We start from the raw sequence: 15,056 nt of genomic DNA on the forward strand, positions 1-15,056 counted from the left end.
TAAAGACAAATTCATATATGAATCAGTTTGTGTTTTTTGTAGGGTTGGAGGGCATTGGAAGTTAGTTTTCGATTTCAAGTCACTTCAGCTTGTTCAGCGTTTGAATTTTCGTGCAGACTGAAGCAAACATCAGAAAAATGGTCACTGAATTCATATCCCCACTCTGCTTCCACTCTGATGAGCATCGGTGTGAAGGATAAGATCTAAGTTCTGATAGCAATCGTGTTCACAATTCGCATTATAATTTGCAAAGGTCATACCGGCCAATGCACTTTCATTTCCTGGCATTAAAAAACTGATGTAACGTTTCTTGGTCTAATGTTATTACCTCGTCCAAGTTATGCCGAATGTCGAGCCACGTCGTAAGTAGAAGAAGAAAGATCATTTCAAGCTGACTATGCCATCAAACTCTCTTTTGCGGGCACCCGGCGACTTGAACAGTTACCTCGTTATCACGGACATTACCAACACAATCAAAACGGACACTTTTTCTCCTCTTAACGTTGTTTGAGTGTAACAACATGCAGATCTAATATGTGAACTTGGCCTCCCCTAAGAGTCAGGTCAGTTTCAGTTGAATTAGACAAAGACGATACTGAGTACTCCTCCGGCCCCAGTTGTTCAAAGGCCGGATAACTTTATCCAGTGGATAAGTCACTATCCGATAGTTTCAATCTGTGCAAAGATTACAGTATTTCCTCGTGTACCAGCGAATATGCACACTCTAACCACAGTTTAGTTTAGGAGTGTACGAAAACCTTGGACAACGTTTAACGTGAAGTATATTTTAGACCCCGAATAGTGCCTTATCCAGCGGATAAAGTTATCCGGCCTTTGAACAACTGGGGCCTGATAGCTAATTTACTTTATGAGAGATCTTCATCACCTCTTCAGTTGAACAAACTTGCTTGGCATGCAGATCAGTTCAATGTTATGGCATTAAGTTAATCTGGTCAAAACGTTTAGGCGGTCTTCTGCATGGTATCACTTAGTCAGTGTGAATGTTGCTTTTATAGCTTGCCTCAGGGAAGCATTTCTCCAGATTTGAATCACGGGGTTGAAAGAGGACACGAGATAGGTAATAGTATTTGCCCAAGGAAACAAGACATTGGATGTGAGGATATTTTGTTCCAGATTCAGTAGCAATAGTATGGGTAGAATAGACAATAGCGTTGCTACAGTGTAAATAGTCATGTCTGTGAAGGCCTTTTTCTCTCTTTTGAAGACGATAGCTTGTTGAGAATTGTGAGTAACGTTCAAGATCTTTCTGTTGTTAGTGCGCATCACAAGGAAGGTAAGAATATGTCCACCAATGGGGAAAGCAATCAGTAGGATCATAGTGACGTTTTCTATTGGTTGATAAACCACATAGGGCAGTGCAGTCTCTACAATAATGACGTAAGCGAACCAAGCAATCCATGTCACAACCACGGTCTTTATCATACCTGAAACAAAATTTTGCTCCACATTAAATCAAATTAGATCCACGGGCGAACTTACAGATTTACTAGGAAACCCTCAATCTTGTTCCCAGAGTCTTATCTCTTCCACCCGCGAGAGAGGAAGAGATGACCCTTGGAACGAGGCTGGGAAACCCTAACGGTCATATGGTTGTTTTTTTTTTAGCAAGCTTGGAAGTGTTAATTACGTTTCTCCTGTAAATTACTTGAGAGAGTCCTCAAAAACTGGTTTGCCCATACATAACCCTGTAAATTCCCATGATACAGTACAATCTAACAATCCTTCATCTCATGTATATTGCTAAAATGGATTCCAACATACCTTTCATTGTGATACATGTCGAATAGGTGATTGGCTTATACACGGCATACAGCCTCTCCAAGCTTGTTATTGCCAAGTTCACGAAGGTACAGCCGACCAACAGGAATGGAAGGGACTTACTGGCTTGACGAAGGTGTACCAATTTGCAGGGGTCCGCGACGTGATGCAATAAAAAGCGCCACAATGCGTGCACTGGCTGAGCTACCAGGCCAGTGAGACAATCAGCAGCCGTCAGGCTACACAGCAACACGTAGACTGGACGGTGAAGAGAAGGTGTGCGAATGATGGTTATTATGACAGCAAGATTAACCAGGAATGCAAAGGCGCCAAACGAAATGTTAAAAATCGTTACTGTAACGTCACTAGCGTACACATACTGGACGCCTATGGCGTTGAGTGTCGAAGAAGGCAGGCAATGTGAGGATTGCCCGTAATTAGGTAATGTACTGTTTGACGAGTTGCTTAGGTTCTCATTTTTGCTTTTGTCCATCTTTGTTATCTTTTCTCCCGTCCTCAGTGAAGTGTTCGATGATGTCAGATTCAATACTTCAATGCTTTTATTTCCTAGAAATGAACGAAAATCCAGTTAAAAATGGGCTACCCACTACAACAACTAATGTGAGGTGCGGTGGTTTAGGTTGTTAGCGCGTCAGACTTTCGATCTAACGGGCGGACGGAAGATAGGAGGGTTGGTGGTTCGAGGTAAGGTTGGTCTCTTTATTACTGTATTTTTTTCTTAGACAAGAAACTTTGCACCACATTGTCTCTCTTCTTTCTCTTCACCCAGGTGTGTATTTAAATGGGTATCGGCAACATACTGCTGCCGTGGGTAACCCTACGATGGACTAGCATCCCATCCAGGGGGAGTAGCAATACTCTAAAGTGCTTCATGCTACAGAAACCACAAGGCCATAAGCCCTGACCGTATAAACGGCCCAAGTGAAAAATTACTAAAATAAAAGTTAATAAGTCACTTCCTAGAAAACATTTTGCGTTTTACACTTGCAGTTACATATGAATGATAGATAATCATTTTATTACGTTAAAAAGAAGGACAAATTTGCCTTAGTAAAAATGTGAAAATGTCATCACAATTACTGATAAAGTGGGCTTACCTTGCGACAACTACGTATAGCGAAAGATGTAAAGCTACATCGAGGTTTTTGTTATACATTTTTTGGTTACATTGGCGAAAGGATTTTGATATTAAGTAGAAAAATAACCTGAATTACATGAAACAAGAGCTCTACCACTGAAAATCGTCTCTCAATATTTTGTTCTTTACTGAGCTATGTAACATTTGCTTTTTCTCCACAGCAAGAAACACTTAAAGCCACTCATCACTGAGATGCTGAACTTCCATAATTACTATTTATTTACAAAAGTTAACTGTACATTTGCAGGTCTCTTTTTAAAACACAACACGTTTTGTAGCATTTAACAAGAACCGCAGGAGACTAGTTTGTAATTGAACATTAGCTTGTGGTGTTCAGTTCTTAAGATAACCTTAGCTTATATCCAACAAGGTCGTGATTTGTTCCACGTTTGCAAATTGAAATGTTCTTTATCTAGAATTGTCAATAAATGGTTTTGAATTTTTCTAGTTTTTTTCAATAAACAAGTCATTGTTCAAAAATTAAATTCCTTAACGAAATACAGCTATTACATTTAAGATAACATGCAAAGGGAAAGCTTGCATGCTTTTTCGACCAACATTTAAATGCATGATTACTAACCTCAAATATTTTCCGTTCTTGTCTCTCGGGATAAGCCTCGTTGCGTTTGCCGGCACTCAATTTCTGACTCTACCAGGGTCTCCCTTAAGTAAGAAAACGAAAAGCTTTTCAAAGCTTTGCAAAGAAACAAGACCATATAAATTAAGTGTTTTAAAATTTCTTTAGAAAGAACATTCTAGGTTTGTTTGCAAAATCTTATTAAAATGAATGTTTTTCCGGCCGTTACGTTTATAAGGCTATACCAATATTCCTTTCATTAATTAAATATATTTTGTTGACAGAATGTAAAGAGTCCAATAATTATAAATATTACATGCATATATTGCATTTATATTGCCTCACCTGAGTTAAGTTTCTGGTCAGTTATTAAATGAAAATTAAAATGGCCTAAGGGCGCAACATTACCAATATTATTTTAGCCAAGACAGCAGAATAACACCGTTCAGGGATGGATTTGAAGTCTCACCAACTATGTAATTTCCACTACATTGCAGTAACTTCCTTTCTGAAGGTCGTTTATTAAACTCAATTTTAATTAAAAAAAGGCCTGCAGAAGTGTATTCGGAAATTGTGGACATTACTGAGAAAGGTCTTGTCAAACTAGCCCTCCCTCGGTTTATTGATTCACCTGCTGAACACAGTGTTACCTACAATATTACTTATTTTATTGGGTACCAATTATGAGTGAACGTTGGGAGCGAGAAAGTTGCATTTGAAGAGGTAAATAGTCTGTGCGTGAGTTAATTCTCTACTCTGCCAATGTAGACGAATAACAATGGCCTGATGTACCTAAAGTACTCACTCAGACGTGTGAAAATAGCGTGAATTCCTCATAAATACAACACGAATGGGCGGCTTCCGGGCTTTTTCTTGACCACCGTTTATATTAAACATAAATAATGATCATAATAATTACTGTAAAGAGGAAACAAGGCTGACTAGCTTTCGAACCATTTGTCTACTTGTCTGTCTGTTTACAAGCCGCCATGCAAGGTGGTCAGGGGTAATTAAACTCCATTCCCCCGGGGGAATCGCTCTTAGAGAACCCGGGAGGGAAATATGAAATGATTTCTCCGAGGAAGAATAGACTAAAATTTGCTTTTAGCGATTTCTCCACAATACAAGTTGCAATCCATTTTCACCGCAGCCACCCGCAGACAAAAATGATTGATACTAGTTGCTGTGCATTGTAAAACCTCTAGAACCCAATATTTAAAAACTCTTGTTTGATCACTTGACCTAATTAAAAACGTAAATCACAGGCAATCTGTTGCAAAGCTAAGATGTGGTAACCATGACTTAAAAATTGAAATTGGTAGACATTGTGCTCCAAAAATCCTTGAACATATACGAATTTGTTCCCATTGTTCTTCTGACGAGGTAGAAAATGAAACCCATTTTGTTTTTCACTGTAATTTACATGAGCACTGAGTGAATAAGGAAAACGTTTTTCAATGATATAATTTTGAGATATCCCGAGTTTGATGTTCTTAGTGAACAAAAGAAAATATTATTTCTCTTTAATAACATTGACCCTTATGTCTGTAAAAAACTAGATTATTTCATTTCTGAGGCTTTTCAGAAAAGTAAACAAAGAACATGATTGTGATTCAACTGCTATGTACTTTTTTTTAATATAATTACTACTGTACTTTTATTTATGTTCTTTTTTTGTATGCAATACCATCTATGTATATGGGAATGCAAATAAATTGTTGTTGTTGTACGTAGCTTTATTTACATGAAAAAGTAGGTAGTAATAACTGGGAGATCATAGCAGTCATGCGCTCAACTTGAGCAGCTGCGAAAAGAAAGCTAAAAAAACATTTAGCCTTGAACGGGAACATATGATAATGAAATCTCACTTAAATGATGAAAATCACCTTACGCTCGACCAAGTATGAGCTTCGACATGATTATATCCCGGCTTTCTCTGCCAAAAGTTAACACGACTAAATACGGTCTAAAATCATGGAGATATTTTGCCGCAAAGATATGGAACGAGCTAACAAATGATATTAGAATTAAAGCCGGCACTAATGAAGTGAAGAACAAAATCCGATCGCTTAAGTTTTGACTGTTATCAGAATTTTTTTTCATCCGATTCTTAGTTCTTAGTTTTTACAGTTTTTATACCATGAATTGTTGTTAATTTTTTAGTTTCTAATTTTTAGTATATACTAAGCCGTGGTTTTTCCTGTAAACCAGCTGATTAAGCTAAGTGTAAATACCTCGTTAAAGAAAGTGTCGTTATCGTTATCATTATCACTTTCATGTTGCTAAAGCGGAGAAATTTATGGTTTTCAGTGGTAACTGAGATTTGTTACCAAATTTAGTCGGGTTACTACAGAAAAGGCTAAAAATACGTAAATTCTCGTTTTTTAAAAAAGAAAAGCAATTAAATTTGAATATCATAAAGTCTAAGTTAGTAATTTTGCGATGGACGTAATCCTTACCGGCTAAAATTTCATGCCGTGCTTCGTGGCAGTTGCGTTGTCAAAATATCCTGCAAAGTGGCCCCACTGATTAATTTATATGCGATTTTAATTTACACCAAATGTGATCCTTTGAAAATCCATTGCGATAGACCATTTCCGAGTTGCTTTGAGCCTCATTATGAAAGCTAGGTTAAGTGCAAAGTTTTTGTTATAAAAATTAGTTTTCATTCGTATGCAAACAAAACTAATTTTCATTTGAAAAGCTTTGCACTTAGCCTCGCTTTCATAGTGAGGTTCACAGCAACTCGGAAATGGCCTATTAGTTCGCCAGAAGCATGATCCTTTTTAAATGTCAAAACAAGCCATAAATAATTTTGGTAACCATGTAAATATTGACCCACTTGACCGACTCGTTTTCCTTAAACAAAGTAAATTTCACGTTGAATATCAAGATTTTGAACATTCGGTTGCACCAGAGGGAAGCAAAACAAGATGTCAAAGAACATAAAGCTAAGAGTTGAGAAACAGAACCAAGTTGATTCTTGCGTGCAGTGTTTCCTTGGCGGTGAGGCTATTTCATGCAAAGTTAAGCAGCTGGTTAAGCATTTGAGCTTGTCATGTACACAATTGAATGAATGTCCCTGAACGTGAAAGCCGGATGAAGACTTTTAAACACTTACGTCTTAAAAGCTTTCTAAAGACGTTCTCTGGTTAAAGTTTAAAAACACTAAGCTTTCGATTGCCAGTCTGCAATCTTTAAAAAGTGAGATGTAAAAAGCGAAGGCAGAAATATATAACGAACAAATATGAATAAATACAATAATACAAGGGAAATACTAGTGTGAAGAAAAAATATTGATGACATGAATCGAATAAAGTTATAATAAAATTGAGTATTGTCTTTGCAGATGTTTAGCATTATTGTCTGCCTGGCTAGTTATTGCATAATCTCGTACCCAGATCTCACATTTCGACATTCCCGAACCGACTGAGATCAGGGTACGAGATTCGTTAGCGCAGTGTGCCAAGATTCCAGCGTTTTTCTTACGCGTGAATTGCCTCTGTCGATGACACGCGCATTCTTAAAATCAATAGTATGGCCTTCGAGCCACGCATGGCTGGCAACGTTGGAACCACTTTTAAAAGCTTTGGTGTTTCGAATATGTTCCTTTTTCCTAGCGTGTAAACATCTGCTCGTTTCTCCAATGTAACTCCATGTGCAGTCCACACTGGGGATTTTATAGACAAAGTTCGTTTGCCGATCTGATGGGGGTCTAGATTTAGGAGACACAAATTCCTGTTGCAGGGTCTTGACCGGTCTGGTGGTGGCACGGATACCGTTCTTGTTAAGAATTCTTGTAAGTGGTTCAGTGACGCCTTTGATGTATGGTAAAACTGCAAAGCCATTTTGTCTTAAAAGCTGTTATCGACTGAAACAGAAATGTTTCATTTCATGTTTTATTTCGACTGAAATGTTTCCTTGGCGGCGGGGCCATTTCATACAAAGTTGAGCATTTGAGCTTGTCATGTGCACAATTGAATGAATGTCCCTGAACGTAAAAGCGGATGAAGACTTTTAAAGCACTTACGTCTTAAAAAGTGTTATCGACTGAAACAGAAATGTTTCCTTGGCGGCGAGGCCATTCCATGCAAAGTTGAGCATTTGTCATGTACACAATACGAATGAGTGTTTCTAATACGTGGTGAAGTAAGCGGTTGCACGACTAGAAGCTCCCAACTTTTGCAAATCCCCCTATTTAAATCTAGATCTGGACAAAAGGCTGAAAAGGACATCCTATTATCGTATAGTAAGTCTGTGGAACAGTTTGGACAATTCCTTTAAACTCTGCAACTCTGTTTTTATTTTTAAGCGTAAACTTCGAGCCAACTTATTCGCCGCTTTCCTTTCTAGTCTGTCTTAGCTTTTACGTAAAGATTTTCTCGTTATTTTTAGCGACCATTCTTTAGCTTAATTTTTACTTTTCTTTTATAAATCATTGCATCTTTGTAACTTTTAGATTTGCTATCGTTTTTATATATAATGTTGTAAAATATTTATTGTTGTCACTGAAAAGCCCTTTTCAGGGAGTGTCATTAAAGTTTGCATTGTATTGTAATGTCCCTGAACGTGAAAGCGGATGAGGAGTTTTAAAGCACTTACGTCTTAAAAGCTGTTATCGACTGAAACAGGTGATTTTAACACAATTCGGCCATTCTGTTACACCGGAAAGAATTTTTTTCGATGCAAAGATGACTTTAAATTTTCCTTAGATTTCTAATAAATTTACTGAAGATCCAGACGTTCAAAGAAAAAACTTTGAGTGAGGGACCTTATTGGGTGGACAAATCCAAGGGGACGAGTTGCTGAAGTGAAAAGTTCTTGCAACCAATCGGCGATATTATAACACAAGGTAAGGATGCATGAGTCTCTGTGACAAGGTGCAGGGGCAATTCCTCTGTGAAAATACGATTTAATTACTGTCACACAGTGTCGCTACCATTCAAGGCAGCAGTGATATTACCACTACACCTCGGGTGAACCTATTCTTTATACGGTATTGCAAAAGCACAAACAGTAAACCTAAACTACATCAGCGACGATTGATAACGAATTTTCACGCAAATTAAAATAGGGTGACAGAAATTAACTTGATCAACTGCACATTTGTATAACAATAGTTATTAGAGTTCATCAGATCTCGGTTTAGAAGTTGTTTTGATTTATTATTGTTTAAAATTTGGAAAATGTGTCTCTTTGTTTTCATTAACCTTACCCTTAGTGGTTGAGGAACCCTTTTAATTAACTTAGTACCAATTTTAACATAGGATGCTCTCATATCAGAGCGAATGAATGAAAAAAGTTCATCTAACGTGACTCTTGTTAGTGTGGCGGCCATTTTGAATTTTTTAAGACGCAGTGGCCATACGCAAATATGAATATCTGACTGTCTTGTCGATCCTCATCAACATCATCATAATTAGTTTTGCGTACTTCAACGGTTTGGCTAGCACTTGGCAGTTGTTTGGTTACTATTTATTTAGGGATCCTGTGTCAGCTGAATTAAGTTTTTTGTATAGTGTCCATGAATTGTCGCCACCCAGAACACACAATGGTCAAATGTGAATTTTTGTTCACTTTTACTTTTTAAAGAAACAGGAACCAAAAGTACGATTAGTTGCCAGGCAATTTTTAATGCTTTCCTGCAAGTAATCGATACAGGTGTGATACAGGTGTTACTACGAATATAATCCTCTGCTTAAAACCTCCATGCAATTTTTTTCATTTATTAATTATGAGGTTGTTAAAATCATAAATGTAAAAGAGTCCACTGAAGTTTTTATACATCGAATCTTCAGGTAAACGTTTCCCAGCGTCAGAATTTACAGAAAGGGGTTACTGGGGATGATCGCCTTCATCGCTTGACGCAAGGTAGTATTCCGCAAAATCTGAATAACGGGGTTCAAGGAAGACACAAGACAGCTAATGGTGACCGCCCAAGGAAACAGGATATTGGACGTGACGATGTTTCGTTCCATATTTAGGAGTACAAGTACCGGTAGCAACGACAATAGCGTTGTCACCGTGTACAAACCCATGTCTTTGAAGGCCTTTTTCTCTCTTTTGAAGAGAATCACCTGTTGCAAATTGTGAGTGGCATCAAAGATCTTCCTGTTGTAAGCACGGATTGCAAGGAAGGTCAGAATGTGGGCGCCAATAGGAATGACCATGACTGATGTGAGGGTGATGCTTTCCAGTGGCTGATAGATGACTTTAGGAGCGACAGTCTCGAGAAGGACAGTGTAAACTAACCAGATAACCCATGCACCAACCACAGTCTTCACCATACCTGTAAAAACATATATATTTTTAAAAAATCCTTGCATAGCCGAATTTACTAATATAATTTCTATTAAACATTAAAGGGAGGGGTTCACATTTCAGCGCATGTGCATGAATCTAAATGCTTGTTTCTCTTTCTTATCAACTTTATGGCCTTGAAAAACCCACTCACATGTACTTCAGTAATCACATTCTATAATTAGTCCAAGCAAAATGACTGTTGACAAAATTCACAGAATATGCTAGTGGATTGTACTCATATTTTGTTGATATTGAATTTAGCGTTGACCCGTAGGATTTATTCCACGGTTGATGTGTTTACAGTTATTTGCATGCGAAATAACGCAATCATATGAAAAAATTACCACCCGAGTTACCTATTCCCTTCCGAATGGTTCATAAAATGAGTGAGCGGATGGAAATTGGCCTAGTTTATACAGATCTGTGGCAATGCAAAAGATTTTTTGAATCAGGCTGATTTCCATCCCATGCTACACCAACAGAAAAACTGAGAAAATGGTCGACAAATTGTAACATGTGAGTTAGCTCATGCGATTGAACCTAGTAATTGGGCCGAAAAATTGGTTCGTATATGTAAATTAACTTTTATTCAGACCAAGTGTGGACGAATTCTTTTCAAGGAAATGTGAACCGGTTTATACGTTTCTTTTCGATATTCACCAAAAAGTCGCCAAGGTTCGCGATTTTTACACTTTTTCTGAAAACTTCTTGCCATAGCATAACTACAAACTGTGTTTTGGCAGGCAGGTATTTGAAAGCTTTAATTTTCGTGTTCTAGTGGTTTCTTGATGAAAAGCAGAAAAAAAATTAAATGGTTATCAGTTAGCGTTATTTGATAGTTTTGGTTACTATTGAGTCAATTTCGGTGTTGTTTGGATGTGTTTTGTTCAGAATTGATCAGAACATACCTGGCAATGTTACCCTTGTCGAATGAGCAAGGGGCTTGGACACAGCGTATAACCTTTCGACACTTGTGATTGTCAAGTTAAAGAATGTGCAGCCGACAACAAGGAAGAGAAGAGACTTGCTTGCTTGGAAGAGGTGTACTAATGCGCATGGGTTCTCGGCATGATGCAAAGAAAGGCGCCATGTTATATACACTGGCTGGGTCACCAGGCCTGTAAGACAATCAGCGGTGGCCAGGCCACACAGCAGCACATTGACTGGGCGGTGAAGTGAAGGAGTACGGATGACAGCTACAATGATGATCAGATTGACCAGGAATGCAAAGATGGCGGACGGAAAGTTGACAATAGTTATCATGACGTCACTAACGTACACAGACTTGATGTTAATAGCGTTCAGAATCCGAGGAGGAAGACATGGCGAAGATTGCTGTGGGTTAAAAGTTGTGTCGTTTGATGAATTTTTGGAGACGTCTAATAGTGTGCCATTGATTGTCATGTTCATATTTCTGTTGGAATAGAATCTATTCGCTTGTCTTGAGTTCCTACAAGATGCAGCCGTCAAATTCTAAGAAGAAGAAGATAGAAAAAAACACTACTTCAATTTAAGTAGTCAATACCTCCAGGAAAAATATTTTTTAGCACTTCACTCCAAAAATTTTCCATCCAAGGTATCAGCATAAGGGAAAGGCTAATGAGCCGATCCCAGAAGCCCATGACCTGAAACTAACAAGTCACATATCTCCCTTTGGAGATATCATTTTCTCCGTCTAACGTTACCATGGTGACCATGGTCGACATTTACGTAAGTGCATATGCTTCCCACGGCATTAATTAATGGTCATTAATGGTAGAAGGGTTTGCATTCAAGGCTGACAGCTGAGAATTGGCAAAAATTTTAACTGTCAACCAAGGAAGGGTGTTGTTTTAAACTGATAGCTGAGAAATATTAATATTAGTTTAGATGACTAAACTTTGCCTGATTAGAGTGTGAATTTTACTTGCAAATAACTTAACAACGAGGTCGTGAATTCGGCCAAGTCCCGAAAACGATTGAAATCACTCGAAAGTCTTTGGAAATCTTCGAATGATCCACATCACTGTTGGGCTAATGAGAGGGATACTATTGATATGAAAATAACCCGACAGGAGAGAATTCAGTACCCCCATGAAGACCTTCGACTCCAGGTTGAGTGTTGCTAGCATGGATTAAATTTGAAGTCGATTACTGCAATTTATTGATTTCATTATTCGTTTCCGTGATCCGATCTTCAAATGAAACTACCAACTTCAAAATGAAATGACTCATTTCCAACCCTGACCAGTCTTCGGGCATTCGTCGGGCATTAGTCATTTTGTGAATCCACATTGAAGGGAGAATGGTCACGACTGAGCCAAAACTCGATATAAAGCTGAATTTTCATTGGATAAACGCTTGCTTCACTTCATGCATCGGGCGCATGGGTTTGTAGTCTTTGCCTGAACGCGCTGCAAATGATCCCCGACTAGAAATGACCCCCAAACTGAACCGCAAATGATCCCTAGAGTAGGACCGCAAATTATCCCGTGAAAATCTTATGGAAGGCGAGGACGGCAGGGAGTGTAATGTTGTGGACAGTGGATTGGATAATGAAATGTCTTGGAAATTAGTGGACCGGCGGAGGAATGTCGTGAAAAGTAAAATTTTGTCGACAGTGGAATGGTGTGAACAGTAGCCGGACTGTCATGTGGAGTGAAATTGTGTGGACAGTAGAATGTCGAGGACAGTGCCAGAACTGTCAGCTCATGCAGCAATCTGTGATTCCAGTCAGCGTTATGATCTGAAAAATTATTCCAGTCCGTCTTTAATCATACTTTTGGCTTGTGTGAAAATTTAAATTTTATAAACAAAACAATAAAATGGCTTGTTTACTCTACCGTGTACTTAGCAACAATGGAAATCAATATGACAAGATAGAGTCTAACGCGTTTTCTTTTAGGGACCGAAACCCTTATTAAGCCGCCACTTATTAATCTGCTTCAGCCTCTGATCGAACGGCCAGTGATTAAAAGTCTCAAAACTGTTCGGTCAGCAAAAAACTGTGAATAGAACCACCATTCAGTGGTCACCTGTTTTAAGAGGCCGCGACCAATTGTTGAATTGTTATTGTTGTTACCCCGATTAAGTGGTCGCCAAAAAGTTAATAAAAGTTGAGTTTGCCGACTCAGGCTTTGTCCCTGTCGCATTGGAAACATCCGAATACAATTCTCTTTTTGAAGCACTGATTCCAACCATGTTAATGTCGACTTTCGTTATATGGTTCTTGATCTGAGTCAAGACCCAATCTACAATATTTTCTTGAGAGGCCAATGTTGCGCTAGTTTTAAAGGATACCTGCAGTATTTCTGTGACAATTATCAGTGTAACTTTGAATCCGCGAGGAATGGGTTGTCCTATGTGTTTTCAAATAAAGTGGCGTTTCTAGGGGTACTGATGCTACTGTTTCTGATAAATTAAACTCCTGTTTAGAGGCCAACTCTATCACCCTGATAGCGTTTGAAGTGCTTTTCAAAGCAGTCATTTCAAGCTGCCTTTCCCTGACAGTGGCCGCCTGATAGGGGTTCCACTACTTTTCCCAAATTATTTCCTGTCATTTTTGTGCCACCGAAGTGCAGAGAATGCATGGAGAAACACCTTTGTGAATTAAAAAAAGTCAGCTTTACGACCCAGAAATTTATAAGGTTGCTTCGTGTGACTCGTATCGGTTAGATTTGAAAGGGGAAATACACTTTTGAGTTTAGATCTAGTGGTAATCAATTTCCATACATGTTCCCTGGTTGATGCTAACTATAGCGTGATAAGGTCTATTTTATCGAACTGTAAACGCCGTGAGGCTTTTAGATATTGTTACTGCGTGTACGTTGTAAAACAGGGAACTTTCCGTTTTGTACAGTGGAATTACCAAATTAGTTATTAGCTGTGAATCTAAATTGATACTCTTCCTACAGCTGCGTGTACGTCTTGCCATTACTTTGGCCCCAGTGGACTTACCATAACAACAAAAAAGGCTCGCACAGGTCTGTGATTGCTTAGACCGCTAACAGTTGCAGTACTCCTTCAGTTGAAGATTTAGTTGTTAGCACGGTAGTAAGCAATTTGTGAATTCAAGCTATTGGAAAAGAATATATTTACCTTGTCGACTAAATTTATGAAGAGCAGTAAGACCGCGCGTAAGGATGAAGTGCTAATACGAGAACTAATACGATTTGTTGGCCGGACCGGACACAAACTTGTCTGATGGAGTTTGCTCTAAAATCTCATGGCCTTACGGTAAAAGTATGCGGAATTTGTTAATTTTTTCGGCGCCCTGATTTTTTACTGCTGCATGTCTATTCTTGGAAAAAAAAAAATCGGCCTGCTGGCTGTGGTCCTATATGACATCAATGAGTTGCTTGAGCCAAGAAGGAACCGACTGAATAAAACTTCTGGTAAATCCGGCGACCAGGTGTACTATGGACAGAGCTAACCTAGGCCTGATGATAGTTTGAGTAGTCATTGGCAGTAACTGGCATTTAATTTACCCTTATTGCCAGCCAAGAGTTAAACAGGACAAAGCCTTAAAAGTATCAAGACAAAATTACCTTAAGTTTCCTTGTGGTATTGGCTACCAATTCGAGCTAGACGCAAAGATCGGAGTGATAACTGCAAAACCTACCGCAGCGCAGTTGCCTTGGCTGGAGGCTTTATATTGATCTCCAAAAATGAAAAGTCCTTTATGGTGAACGTTTTAATTTCGTGCAATTCTGCGCCGCCGATGGATTTGTAGAAAAATTAATTTCTAAGATTCATAGCAAGACACAATTAACTTCGCTTCTTAAGTGGAACTCGTTTTATTAAAGGCGGCTTTTCAATCGTGCTGTGTGACGGAAAGAAAGAAAGATTTGAGAAAAGTTTCCGATCAATCATATATGGACGGATTTCACTTTTATATATATTGCAATTCTACAGCTACCAATTAGACCATGAAGTAAAATACAATTGCACAGACCATTCAATAACCGCTTTTTGTTTGGCCTAAGGCGAAGCGGTTATACTGTCGACTGGACGAGATATAATAAAAATAAAAGTAAAAAAACTAAATCATCTTATCAAGTGTCAATGTGTTTAGTGTCAATGCATAAAGCAAAAGTGTACTAAATTTGGCGATTATGAAGTTTAACTTTATATGTGGGTTGAAACTCTAAGATTTTCACGTCTACCAAAAAATTTGGAGACCGATCGTTGGAGAGATTTTACCTTGTAGACACGAAAACGTGATTTAATATTTATGATCGATATGTCATGATATGAAAT

The 15,056-nt window shown here is 38.4% G+C and overlaps 2 protein-coding genes across 3 annotated transcripts; both read right to left on the reverse strand.

The window, feature by feature from the left end:
- Nucleotides 1-120: 120 nt before the first annotated feature.
- Nucleotides 121-3,941, reverse strand: LOC146458038 (melanocortin receptor 3-like). 2 transcript variants are annotated; one of them, XR_014858329.1, is made up of 4 exons: nucleotides 3,519-3,941; nucleotides 1,783-2,346; nucleotides 844-1,445; nucleotides 121-605 (listed from the first exon to the last, which is right to left on the reverse strand). XR_014858329.1 is itself a non-coding variant. In XM_085091267.1 (3 exons), exons 2-3 carry the CDS (start codon nucleotides 2,270-2,272, stop codon nucleotides 985-987), a joined length of 951 nt encoding a protein of 316 aa, XP_084947393.1. In that variant the 5' UTR covers nucleotides 2,273-2,346; nucleotides 3,519-3,941; the 3' UTR covers nucleotides 616-984. The 2 variants fall into 2 exon arrangements, 1 of the variants encoding a protein (XP_084947393.1); XM_085091267.1 differs by lacking the exon at nucleotides 121-605 and having other exon boundaries at nucleotides 616-1,445.
- A 5,258-nt stretch (nucleotides 3,942-9,199) lies between these two features.
- On the reverse strand, nucleotides 9,200-11,287 carry LOC146458039 (trace amine-associated receptor 7a-like). The gene is made up of 2 exons (XM_085091337.1): nucleotides 10,727-11,287; nucleotides 9,200-9,804 (listed from the first exon to the last, which is right to left on the reverse strand). The coding sequence occupies exons 1-2, from the start codon at nucleotides 11,226-11,228 to the stop codon at nucleotides 9,338-9,340; spliced, it is 969 nt and encodes a 322-aa protein (XP_084947463.1). The 5' UTR covers nucleotides 11,229-11,287; the 3' UTR covers nucleotides 9,200-9,337.
- Between the last annotated feature and the right edge of the window lie 3,769 nt (nucleotides 11,288-15,056).

The sequence above is a fragment of the Pavona decussata genome, unplaced genomic scaffold, assembly GCF_977016875.1.
Source record: "Pavona decussata unplaced genomic scaffold, jaPavDecu1.1 SCAFFOLD_234, whole genome shotgun sequence".
Taxonomy (NCBI): Eukaryota; Metazoa; Cnidaria; class Anthozoa; order Scleractinia; family Agariciidae; genus Pavona; species Pavona decussata.